Source organism: Callorhinus ursinus, unplaced genomic scaffold, assembly GCF_003265705.2.
Source record: "Callorhinus ursinus isolate GAN/ISIS: 27379988/994484 unplaced genomic scaffold, GSC_fseal_2.0 scaffold17, whole genome shotgun sequence".
NCBI classification, from domain to species: domain Eukaryota; kingdom Metazoa; phylum Chordata; class Mammalia; order Carnivora; family Otariidae; genus Callorhinus; species Callorhinus ursinus.
In genome coordinates, this window is record NW_027397079.1 from 8,103,159 (window position 1) to 8,116,930 (window position 13,772).

The following is a 13,772-nucleotide window of genomic DNA, read 5'->3' on the forward strand; positions in this document are numbered from 1 at the left end:
GGGGATGGGTTAGCCTGGTGATGGGTATTAAAGACAGCATGTTCTGCATGGAGCACTGGGTGTTATGCACAAACAATGAATCATGGATCACTACATCAAAAACTAATGATGTATTGTGATTAACATAACAATAAAAATTTTAAAGAAAAAAATCTTAAAAAAATAAGATATACAAATGGCCAACAGGTATATAAATAGGCACTCAACATCACTAATCATGATCAGGAATCAGGGAAATGCAATCAAAACCACAAAAATATATCATCATATAGCTGTTAGAATCGCTATTATCAAAAAAGACAAAGTATAAAAAGTGTTGGTGAGAATGTGGAAGAAAAGAGAACCCTTCTACACTGTTGGTGGAATGTAAATTGGTACAGCCATTATGGAAAACAGCATGGAGACCCAAAATTAAAACTAGAACTACCATATGATCCAACAATACCACTTCTGGGTATATATCCAAAGGAAATGAAGTCAGTATTTCAGAGAGGTATGCATGTTCATTGCACCTCAGAGAGGTGCACCTCCATGTTCATTGCAGCATTATTCACAATCACTGAAGATATGAAAATGCATGAATGTATAAAGAAAATGTGATATGTATGGGTATACACATACACACAATGGAATATTAATGGAATATTAATCAACCTTTATGCTAAGTGAAATAAGCCAGATGTGGAAAAATAATACTGCATGATTTCACTTCTAGGTGGACTCTAAAATAGAGTCATAGAAGCAGAGAGTAGAATGGTAATGTCCAGGGATTGGGGGAAGGGGACATGGGGAGATGCTGATCATAGGTATGCAAGATGGATAAATTCTGCAGGTCTAGTACATAGCATGGTGACTATAGTTAATAGTGTATCATGTACTTGAAATTTGATGCTAAGAGGATTGATCTTAAGCATACTCACCACACCAAGCAAACAAGGAAAAAAAAAAGAAGGAAAGAAAGAAACAAAGAAAATGGCAATCATGTGAGGAGTTGGATATGTTTGATTGCAGTGATCATTATACAATGTATATGTACTAAAACATCAAGTTGTATACCTTAAATATATATTATTTCTATTTGTCAGTTATAACTCAAAGTTGAAAAAATTTTAAGATTTTTTTTTTATTTATTTGAGAGACAGTGAGAGAGAGAGAGCGAGTACATGAGAGGGGGAAGGGTCAGAAGGAGAAGCAGACTCCCTGCTGAGCAGGGAGCCCGATGCGGGACTCGATCCTGGGACTCCAGGATCATGACCTGAGCCGAAGGCAGTCGATTAACCAACTGAGCCACCCAGGCGCCCTAAAGTTGAAAAAATTTTAAAAGTGAAAGGCTAACATAACATTTTTCTATATATGTCTCCTGAGGCAAGGGAAATAAAAACAAAATAAACTATTGGGACTACATCAAAATAAAAAGCTTTTGCACAGTGAAGGAAACAATCAACAAAAGTATAAGGCAACTCATGGAATGGGAGAAGATATTTGCAAATGGCCTACCTGATAAAAGGTTAGTATCCAAAAAATATAAAGAACTTATGCAACTCAACACCTAAAAAACCAAATAATCCAATTTAAAAATAGGAAGAAGACATAAACAGACATTTCTCCAAAGAAGACATCCAGATGGCCAACAGACATGAAAAGATGCTCAATGTCACTCATCATTAGGGAAATGCAAATCAAAACTATAATGAGCTATCACCTCACACCTGTCAGGATGGTTAAAATCAACAACACAAGAAACAACAAGTGTTGATGAGCATATGGAGAAAAAGGGACCCTCATGCACTGCTGGTGGGAATGCAAACTGGTGCAGCCACTGTGGAAAACAGTATGGAGTTTCCTTAAAAACAGAAGTACCATGATTACTATAATCCAGTAATCATGCTATTGGGTATTTACCCAAAGAATACAAAAACACTAATTCAAGGGAATTAATGTACCCCTATGTTTATTGCAGCATTATTCACTCTAGCTAAACTATGGAAGGAGCCCAAGTGTCCATCAATAAATGAATAAAGAAGATGTGGTGTGGAATTTTACTCAGCCATAAAAAAGAATGAAATCTTGCCACTTGCAACAACATGGATGGGGCTAGAGAGTACAATGCTAAGGGAAATAAATCAGAGAAAAACAAATACCATATGATTTTGCTCATATGTGGAATTTAAGAAACAAAACAAATGAGCAAAGGAAAACAAAAGCAACAAACCAAGAAACAGACTCTTAACTCTAGAGAACAAACTGAAGGTTACCAGAGGGGGGTGCATGGGTGGGGGGGGAATGGGTGATGGGGATGAAGGTGTGTACTTGTTGTGATGAGCACCGGGTGACGTATGGAAGTGTTGCATGACTATACTGTACACCTGAAACTAATATAACACTGTATGCTAACTCTACTGGAATTAAAAGTTAAAAAATAAATAAAAATGAAAGGCTAAACTTCAGTAAATTTAAATGTAGGAGAATTTTTTTATAACCCCAAGATGCCAACAGTGTTAACCATGAAGTTTGTATTTGTTTTTCATTTCTGCCATAACAAATTATCATAAATTTGGTGACTTATGAACAACAGCCATTTTATTTTCCCAGTACAGAAGTCTGAGGGCTTCTTTTTAGAGTCTCACTGGGCTGAAATCAAGGTGTTGGCAAGGCAGCATTCCTTCTGAAAGCCCTGGGGATGAATCCTCTCCCATGCTCATTCAGGTTTTTGGCCGACTTTGGTTCCTTGCCTTTCTAGGTCCAAAGTCTCTGTGGTTACTGGCTGTCTCCGAGGGTTGTTCTTTGCCCTTTGGGGCCATGCCCCCTACCTTCTTGTGTTCTCCAAGTGGCCCCTGCAGCAATGGAAGGCTGAGGCCCTCTCACACTTCAGACCATTCCTACTTCTGCTTCTGCTGCATTGCTCTGATTCCGCTTGGAGAAAGATCTCTGCTTTTAAGTGCTCATGTGATTAGACTGGACCCACCTGGATAACCCAGCATTAACTCCCTAGGTCAAGGTGTGCAACTTCTGCAAAGCCTCTCTTGCCATGTAATGCCACATATTCACAGGTTCCAGGGATTGGGGCGTGAAGAACATGGGGCCCCATTCTGCCTACTACAAAGATGGATAAAATCTAAATTAAGAAATACATATGAATGAAATTAAGAAGAACATAAATTGTATGCATGAACTATTTTTTTTTTTTTACATCAAGGAAATTACAAACAAAGGCAGCAGGACAGTGGTGACTCTCAGAGGGAACTATGGAGAATGCCGTAAGAAGGACACCAGCAGAATGTAAAGGTATTGGTAATGTGCCACTTCCTAGACCATAAGGGGATTCAGAAATATTTATTCATTGTCTTCTTTAAATCGTACATGCACATTATATGCATGCATGTATGACAAAAATCACAGCAAAATTTTAATGTTTAAAAACATACAAAAGAATTTGAATACACAATTGCACAACAGGATTAATAAACTCAATTCTTTCTCTGCTCACAAACTCATGAGTGGAACCAGAAAGGAGAGCAAATCAAGGAAGAGAAAAAACTGATAGGCAATGGCAGATGAACAGAGTAACAGAGGACGAAATCCAAGATATTCAACTCAGAGTTAGGGGGAAGTGACAGTTACTGCTCTTGTTTCCTTCCAGGGACTAGAGAGAAAATGGCTCTTCAGAAAACTGGGGTTCAAAAGAGCGAAATCCTAATGACTACAGCTGCCTTATTCATTAATGGTTTGGGTGCCACCGTCACGATAAAGTCACTAAGTGTCTGGAATCAAGGACTACAAAATTCCAGGACACGAGTGGTGTTAGAAAAGCAAAAGCAAAAACAAAAACAACAAAAAAAGAGAGAGAAAGTTCACTAACTTGCCAACTGTTGGGACTCTGATGGCAAATGCTTTGGATGCTTTGAGAATTATTTCAGCGGTATCTCTGGAAAGTTGCCTTGGGTTGCCCCAATCTGCCTTACCTTACCCAATCTACATACAGAAGCTACTTCAGAAAGGGTAACACTGACCATACGCTAGAAAGCATCTGGAATGAATCACGGTAGTCCAGGCTTTTCCTAAAGTACTTATATCCTGATGAAGTCTTAAATATTCCCATCCTCTTTAGTAACTTGAGATGATATGTGAACCTCTTATTTCCCACAAAATTTTATGTGAACACTTTCACTAACGTTTTTCTTAAAAGTATTAATACACTCAGTTAAGCTATGTTTGCATTAGAAAAATTTTTACATAAACCACTCCAATGATAATAAATCGTTCCACTGCTAGCATAAGAGAACTATTTTCCCTTTAAGCCTGGGACAGAAAAAGCAGAGATGAGACAGACAATGGCCAGCTTTTCTTTCATTTGTACTCAAGTATAGCCTCATTAAGTTGGGAAGAACTCAATTGACTATTTCCAAGGAAAACTTACTTGGATTCAGTTTTCTGCTTAATTTTCTTTGCAACATTTGTAGAAGTAAGAGGAACTCTACTTTAAGTTCATTGCTGAGCATGTTGGGATTGCTTATTATTTCTGATAACCTGATGTTATCTTTAATCAACTTTGAAGCTGTAGACCGAGGAACTAGGGGCAAACGCATCTGGTAACTATAGTCTGTAAAATTCACGAGGTCGTCCTGGATACTTTTAATTCTGGAAATAAAAAATAAAATAGTGTTCACAAGCCACATTTTAGTAATGAGACTGATATCAAATTTTCATGTTAAATTGTAGCGCTAGAAAAATTCCGAATGACTTACTCTCGATGTGTTAACAAGGTATAAACCTCTTGGATCAGGATTTCAGGTACTCCAGCTTTGCAATGAATTGTTCCATGGATTAGCTCTTTAGGTAATTTAATTTTTTTTCTTGCCAGGAACTTTAATAGTAGAAAGAAAGAATTTTCATTATAAGAAGTTCTATATAAATCTCCAATTACTAGGAATTCTCTTTAATCCCCCTTTTGTTTCTCAACTAATTTTTTTTTGTGTTTAACGTGGTAATTATTAAAAGATATTATTCTTCAGCAAGGAAACCAATTATTCTGTCCCACTCCAATTTGAAATCAGTATGCTCAGTTTCATAAGTGACTCATGACAAGCTTTAACAACATTCTTTTCAATACAGGGAAATGAGCTGCCAACTCAGTAGCCACACACACATATGTGTAGATATCCAAGAGGTCAGGAGTGCACCTTTAAAAACACAAAATTCTTAACAAAGTGTCAATGACTGCTAATTTACCTGCTCCAACTGTGCCCAGTTATCCAACTTGACTTTCAAAGAAGTTCCATTTTCAAAGGATGACAATTTAAGGTCCCAGGGGTAATATATAGTGAATATTTCTGCAATCAGGAAACCATTTGAAAAATCCCTGATCCACACATAGATAGCATTAAGGAAATGAAATAAAATGTAGTTACTTTTACAGTTGGTAATATTTTATAATCAATTAACACCGACTGAATATTCCATACTGACAGCAAATAACTTATAAAATTAGTTTTGTTGGGTCATTGCTTTGAGGAAGATTTGCTATGGAATAGAATTTTGGTAAGATTAGATACACACCAAAGGCTTTGGTGTTCTTTTTATGAACCCAAACTATTAATTCGTATTGACTCTGCATTTTAACAAGATCCCTAGCTGATTCCTATGCACATTGAAAATTTCAGGCCTGTCTTCATCAAAAAAATATTGAAATTAGTAAACCAGAGTCCTTGACTGCAAACAAATGTCATCGTCTTCATATTTATGGAAGTTAGTTCGCATCCCCAGAGCAGATATTAACTGCCCGTTAGGTTCAGGGTGGCTGCAGTTAGGCAGCAACTTTTTTCAATAGATGCCACCCGGAGGGCTGACTGATCCCCACAGCTATTAATTGATGTCCAGTGTTTCTAAAGAAAGAGGCTTCACTGTTCAAATGTTTTTGTAGTCACTGGGGCATTCTATATTAGCTTAAGTCTAAAATGTAATGATTGATTGAATGGATAAATATACGAAAACTTCCTCGTGTATTTTGCAGGCCCGCTCCCTCAGAGGGGAAGGTGTGTGTGTGTGTGTGTGTGTGTGGTGTGTGTGTGTGGTGTGTGGTGCGTGTGTGTGTGGTGTGTGTGTGGTGCGTGTGTGTGTGGTGTGTGTGTGTGTGGTGTGTGTGGTGTGTGTGTGTGGTATGTGTGTGTGGTATGTGTGTGGTGTGGTGTGTGTGGTGTGTGTGGTGTGTGTGGTGTATGTGGTATGTGTGTGGTGTGGTGTGTGGTGTGTGGTGTGTGTGTGTGTGTGTGTGTGTGTGTGTGTGGTGTGTGTGCGCGCGCGCGCTGAGCGGGCAGGGGTCCGGCACTGAAACCCACACTGGGCGGAGCCGGCTAGCTGAGTGGGGCGGCCCCTGCACCGTGGCGGGGCAGGCGGGGCAACCGGGTCGTCCGTGGGCCCCCGGGATGCTCAGGCCCAGGCGCCCGTCTCGGCGGCTCGCTCCTGCACCTGTTGACGTTCCTGGGGAAGAAGGTGAGATCCAGGCCCTGGAGCCAGCGCAGAACCGACCGAGACAGGCGGGAGCTCTTCGGTGGATGCGGATAGACCAGCCATTTCTTAGGCTTCCCTCGGATGGGAGCTGCCGCCTGTGGTGAAAATGACGGTGACGTGGGTAGGGCAGCCGCCGGCAGTATCCAAAACTTTTCTCTCAGGCCGGCGGCAGCCATGTCCCTTTCTGGGTTTCTATGGCAGCATTCGCGGCGGGGCGGGGCCTGTGGGGGCGGAGCCTCAGTGAGGCCGGAGGAACCGCCTGGGCGGGGCGGAGCCTCGCTGCGGCTGGGCGGGGCCTGTGGGCGGGCGGGGCTTCAGCCGGGTAGGCGGCGGGCCTCGCGGATCTCCCGGTTTGGGGAGCTGACGCTGGGATTGGGGCACAGGATCCCTGGCCTCACTGGGTGGACGCTTTCAATCTTAGTTGTCGTTAGCCTCACTTCTAACCAATTTAGAACTTCCTTCCAAACCCCTTGTCCTTGTACATTTACATTTTAAGTATTGCGGTTTCAGCCCAGCCCAAGGCCTATTGTCAGTCAAGCATTTTGAGGAGGATGTGAGAAGCCTCCAGAAGACAACGTCAGTTTTTGTTTATAAATTGGAAATGATAGGGTATTTGCTCCAAAACGCCAAAGAAAAAATTTTCGAAATTAAAAGGAATAGACAGATTTAACATGTTTCCTCAGTTATCACATTAAGTGTTCATAAAAATTACATAACATTCGAAAATAATTTGTAAGTTTTCACATTTCACGAAGATGCCCTCGTATATATGATTCATTCCTTCAGGCGCTGACCTAGTCATTTGGGATTTATCGGTAAACAATGCAGAGAAGAAAAATGATTGCTGAGCCAGCATCGACAGTTATAAATTAAATATTTACACACAAATTGACTAAAATCCTTTAAAAACTTTTGCAAAAAATAAAGTCACTTAATGTGGCATATAGATATGTATTATTATGCAGATAAAATATGGACTAGATCTTGATAGTGGAGCTATATAATATTTCATTGAATGTTTACTCAAATACACGTTTATTAATGAAGTAAACCAATATGAATCTGTATATGGCTTGAAAGAAAAAAAAATGAAGCTAAGAAAGTGTTTTCTTTTTTCCCAATGAGGTTTTTCACGAAGGATTCATTCGTTCAGTGAATTTTTTTTGAGGAACGGTTCTGTGCTATGTTATGCACTGGATCCTCGCTGCAGCCACTAGCCACCTCTGGCTATTTAGATAAAAATTTAAATAAAATAAAATGAGTAACACTGGCTACACTTCAACTGTTTAATAGCTACGTGTGGCTAGTGGCTCCTAAAGCACAGACAGAACCCTGTCACTGCAGGAGGTTCTATTAGACAGCTGTGGACTAGATTATTTATAGAAGGTACAGAGATATAAATATCAGTAAAAAGATCATGTACACTGAAAAGCTCTGCCATAGTAAAAATATATTAGTATCAAGGAGGAAGCAAATAATTTGGCCTGAGGGACTCTAGGAGTCAGTCCGTTCAGAGGAGGTGACCTTTGATTTGGATCTTATAAGGCAGTATTTTAAATTGCTTATGACAGAGTTTTGGAGGACCGGGTCTACTCTTTTATTAGTTACATGACTTTGGGCAAGTTATATAGCTATTTTTATTTGCAAAAGGAGGAAATAAATAATGTATACCTCAGAGGGTTGTGTTAAGGATTAAATAAGTTAAATATGCAAAGAGTCTAGAATAATGTGCAGCAATAGTAAGTGCTGAGTAAGTGTAACTTATTGTTTCTAAGACAGTCGGGAAATCTGTGGGATGAGGGGGATGGGAACAGTTCCACACAGAATGACTACTCTGAGCAAAAGCACAGAGGATATAATCTGTGATTTGAGAGTTTTTTTTTTTTTAAGGAGTTTGGGGAAATACCAAATCCTTAGGGTTAGAGAAAGTATTTAGGCTTTAGCATGAGTTCTAACCCAAGATTTAGGTAGTAACGGCCAAGGAGGTAGATTAGGGCTTAACTGAGCACAGTCTTGCTAAGAGTCAGAACTTTCCTGTAATAAATGTGCCAGCTGTTAAGCAGCTAACAGCTCTCTTTCAAACACACCCTTCTTTATTTAGCTTTTTGGAACGCTACAGTGTGGTTTCTTCTTCGCTAAAAGCTTTATTAAAAATTGTGACAATAGGGGGAGCTAGAGAGAGGCCGGGAGGGGAAGGGAAGAGGGATTTGCTGTTTCCCCTTCTGCTTGCATTTCACAGGAGTGTCACCACAGCAACAAAAGTTAACCTGGCAGTGACAGCTGGTTCCAGTCTCCAACTTTTTTTTTTTTTTTTTAGCTCTCCTGGAGCAGATTTCATCATACTCCCTCAGATGTTTAGCAAGCACTGAGAAGTGACCCTCCTTAAAGAGTCTGGGATTTTACTCTGGGACCACCCTTCTGAGCTCCGGAGAGTTGGCAGTAGCCCTGTAATTACTGTCCCCCTTCAAGAGTCATTCTATAGGGGCGCCTGGGTGGCTCAGTCGTTAAGCGTCTGCCTTCGGCTCAGGTCGTGATCCCAGGGTCCTGGGATCGAGCCCCGCAGCGAGCCCCGCATCGGGCTCCCTGCTCCGCGGGAAGCCTGCTTCTCCCTCTCCCACTCCCCCTGCCTGTGTTCCCTCTCTCGCTGTGTCTCTCTCTCTGTCAAATAAATAGGTAAAATCTTTAAAAAAGAAAAGAGTCATTCTATAGCACTTTCCCTCCAAGTTCTGGCTCTTATAACCCTAACTTCTCAAATCTGTTCTAGCAGTGACAATTACTTCCTGAATCATCTATTCCTGTTGATTTGATTGATGTAGGAAAGACATTAGGGTTCGAAGCTGACAGCCAAAGTCTTTGGTGCAAAAAGGTGGTTTTATTAAAGCCCGGGACAGGACCCGTGGGCAGAAAGAGCGGCACTGGGGTCATGAGCAGTGGCCCATTATGTACTTTCAAGATGGGAGGGGGTTAGGGAGAGTGTAAGTCTCTAAGGAATTTTGGAAGCAAGCTTTCCAGGACCTCGAGGGGGCTAGCTATTGTTGGGGAAAGGTCATTTATTACCGTCTCATAAAACCTGAGTCATGAGACCCTTCAGAGGTACATCGGTGGGCCATATGCTTGGGAAATGACTGCCAACATGCATCGTGGGGGCTTTAGAGACGAAAGAAGTTTCCAAAGGAATTTTTATAGGTTAAAGTAGACTTACAGGATCCTGGAGTGGCGAGATCAGGCTAGGATTGCCTTTTGCCTTAGCTAAGTGTCAACACTGAGGCAGCTGAGTACCTAGAAGAAGGTCACTCTGCCTGTTTCAAGGACTCTAGGTAGGAAGGTACTTTAATAATTTTTCTTCTGCCTTTGCTTCCCACATCATGATGGCCCCATTGTAGTTTTTCAGTTCGTCAGCATGTTTAACCCTTTCCTTATATTAAATTCTTGTTGTTTAATTTGTGTAGTTCCTTCTGTCTTCCTGACCGGTTGCTGAATGATATCCTGCTTCATAGGTGGAGGGATGTTTCCCTCTACCACTAGCTGACCTGCATCTGACTGAGGCATCGAAGGAACTTGCTATTTCCTGTTCATCGGATCCAGTCAGCAAGATATCATCAACAGAGCCGACCAGTGTGATGTTCTGTGGGGTGTTAAGACACCCAAAAACCTCTGCTGATCTTGTGGGAGAGAGCAAGAGAAGTGCTTTGACCTAAGGCAAGATCATGAATGTGCACCATTGGTCCCGCTAAATTAAAGCAAACTACTCTCGGTGGTTCTCATAGATTATTATAGAGGAGAGAAGTACTTTCAGATCAGTAACAGCATACCAGTTGCTAGGGACTGGGGTGATTTATGCCAGGAAAGATACTTCAAATGGAAAAGTAGCTATAATTGGAGTTACTGCCTGATGAAGTTTACAGTATTCCGTAGTCATCCTGTAAAATCCACCCAACTTCTGCACAAGACAAATAGCCATCAAAGTCAGGAGTTGTTTTTGACTTATCACCTGTCAGGAGAAACTTCAGAGAGCTTGCTTTGATATAAATGTTTTGTTGAACGAGAAACACACCGTCCTCAGACAGGGAAACCTGCAGCTGAACATGAAGAGTCAATTTTTAGCTAATGGGTGGCGGGAATAGGGCAATACAAGGTAGCAGAACGGAGTAGAGAGTGTTCCAGGCAGAGGGAACAACATTTGCAAAGGCAAGGAGACAAGACGAGCTTGAGGAGAGTCAAGTCCATTTTTTGACTTTCCTATTGTGAGCCTCCTTATGAAGGCCTTTTGTGATCTGTCCCCTGATCACTGTCTGCCACTCCCTCTCTTGATGCACATGAGTCTTCCAGAGGACAGACAGTGGCCAATGCACACTCCCACCGAATAGCGGATTTCACCGAATCTTTGGGAAGTCAGATGCCACCCCAGAAAGAAATGGAGTGGGAAGAAAGAGGCTTGCATTTACTGAATTCTTCTGAAAAATGCATCTAAGAGACTGAGAAATCATTGAATTGAATGAGCCAATCTAAAGTGGCCATATTTCACTGGGTGAAAGGGAAGCTTGAGATATAAATGAAGTTCTACTAGGACAATAAAGTTGGCTTTTATCCACTTGAATATGTGGCTTCTAAAATCTGTACCTACAACATAAGCCTCTTATACACCAAACACGTTTTGAAAAATGCATTTAAATTTCAAAAGTTACTTATTAAAAGACTCCTTGAATTTGAACACACTATTCCAAATGGGAAGAAACCCATCGTATAAAAAGTGAGAAAACTGAGGCCTCCAGAGCTGAAGTGATGTGTTGAAGGTCCTACAGCAGTTGGAGGGGTAAAAACTAACCTGAAGTTTCTGAATGAATTTCCTGCCATCAATGCTGAAAAAGTCTGAGGATGGTCATTTAGGTTTCTAAGAGAGAGAGGGCAGGCCTTAAAATAAGCTGATTGTAAATGATAATAAGAATAAAAAAGTAGAGAGCGCCTTGGGTGGCTCAGTCGGGGAAGCATCTGACTCTTGATTTCGGCTCAGGTCATGATCTCAGGGTCCTGGGATCGAGCCCCACGTCCTCAGCAGGGAGGCTGCTTCTCCCTCTCCCCCTGCTGTGCTCTCTCTCTGTCTGACAAGTAAATAAATAAAATCTTTAAAAAAAAAAGAATAAGAGAGTAGAAAAATTAGAGTAAAAAAGTGAGAATAATCCAAAGAAAAGAGAATTTGTAAAGTCAGATAGATAGATAACTGCAGTCATTTGGGTTCTGGGCCATCACAGAGCGAGGAACACAATGAGTACCTGTGGACCTTCTATTCCCAAGGGGCTATACATTCACACTGTGTTTCTATTTACTTCTTCGGAAACATCAAATATACTCTGTGCTTAAAACAATAATTGAAATGAAATACTTTCTCCTACAAAATAGTAATGCCTTGCTACAATGATTATTTCACTGCATTTCTTTAATCTCAAGTCAAATAGTTTGGTTTGGCTTGGTCTTTCCCTTTGTGAAATTTTGTCCTTGGATCTTTGTGTGTCTGTATGTGTATACATGTGTGTATGTATGTGTGTGTGTATGTGTGTGTGTGTATATGTGTATGTATATGTGTGTATATACGTGTTTGTATATATGTGTTTGTGTATACATGTGTGTATGTGTGTATGTGTGTGTATATATGTGTGTATATATGTGTATGTATATGTGTACGTATGTATATATGTGTGTGTGTGTGTATACACACACACACACATATAATAAGATCTGGATTAGGAGACCTTCAAGGCATCTATTTCAATGTGCACAACTCTACATTATAGAGTTTCATTATACTCTATATTTCAAATCATTATACAATGATTTGAAAACTGGAGGGAGGCCACCTGGGTGGCTCAGTCGTTAAGCGTCTGCCTTCGGCTCAGGTCATGATCCCAGGGTCCTGGGATCGAGCCCCACATCGGGCTCCCTGCTCGGTGGGAAGCCTGCTTCTCCCTCTCCCACTCTCTCGCACATATACATACACACACCCTCGCTGTGTCTCTGTGTCAAATAAATATATAAATCTTGAAAACTGGAGGAGAAAAAATTAGAGCAATTGAAGCTTATTTTCCATTGCCTTCAATTAGAAAATCAAATACTAATTAGGAGAGAAAAAAGAAAAGGTGTTTTATTCCAGGGAAAATAGTCACACTTTAATATATTAACAAACAGATGATATATTTAAATTAGAACACTTCTTTGATAAGACAATCATACTCAAGCAAAGATACAAGATACCAGCATACTAAAATTTTAAGGTGTCCATTTTAATTTTAATATTTGGTATTTACTTCTCTTATTGGTACCTTACACTCTAAGGGATGAATTATATTTCCTTACACTCTAAGAACTACCTCTAGCTCAGGGAAAATACTAGTAGAAACCTGTTTTACTAGAAAAACAGTTTGATACCTAGTTATATGTAATGAGTTTACTCTATAATAAAGAAATGCACATTATACATGAGGACATTTCAAATTTGTTAGGCTGGGATATTCAGTAAAACAGACTCATAAAACTCTCTATCCACATAGAAGACATTTTTTTAACAAACATGCTAGAGCCTAACTTCTATTTTTGAAAATCTAAACATGGTTTTTAAAAAAGGTAATCTTAGTGACTTTGGGGTTACATTCAAGAATAGTTTTATTTCCCATGGATCTCCAAAAGTCAGCCAAGAACTAAGGAGAAAGGAAAATAGGCCCCTGGGTTATTAAGATCGTGGTCAAAATATTTTATCAACATTTGATAAATTTATAAAGCTCATCAAAATATTTTCTACTTCACACAGTTGTGAGTATCCGGATTATCTTATTTCTTAGTCCACAGCAGACTCAAATCTTGTCTAAATTACAAAGGAGGCACAAAATTTGTTTCATTATGGTTTCTACTGCATTGAAGTACAGTTAAAGCAGAGGACACTGAACACAGTCTGAACCCTTGCAGAGGACACTACTTTGTACCCCGACACTCCCTTCCTAATAGTCTACACCGAACCCTTGCTTTGTGTAAGAGGGACTGGAAACAGCACTAGTAAGGTCTATGTATGGGGCTAATTTTATTAGGTCTCTAAGTTTGCTAAGTGGCACCCCCTCTTTCTTTTCTTTGAAACCCCCACAATTTAAGGAGATTTTCATCTTCTGTTTTCCACAACCTTGGACTGCCCTGATCCTGGAGCGTGACCCGGAGGCCTTTTTATCAATTGGGTATGAAGTTCAATTTCTTCGGTCCAGGCCCCACCAGCTAGCGACAGTTTC

General features: G+C 40.4%; 1 protein-coding gene across 1 annotated transcript in view; it reads right to left on the bottom strand.

Moving 5' to 3' along the window:
- The window catches only part of SPATA4 (spermatogenesis associated 4), a 13,437-nt gene extending 6,654 nt beyond the window's left edge, over positions 1-6,783 (bottom strand). Inside the window, exons 1-4 of the mRNA XM_025886328.2 lie at positions 6,466-6,783; positions 5,230-5,359; positions 4,746-4,864; positions 4,418-4,638 (exon numbers count right to left, since the gene is read on the bottom strand). Of these exons, the coding sequence (XP_025742113.2) occupies positions 4,418-4,638; positions 4,746-4,864; positions 5,230-5,359; positions 6,466-6,683 (688 nt within the window). The 5' untranslated portion in view covers positions 6,684-6,783. The remainder of the gene's footprint in view (positions 1-4,417; positions 4,639-4,745; positions 4,865-5,229; positions 5,360-6,465) is intronic.
- Positions 6,784-13,772: the final 6,989 nt, after the last annotated feature.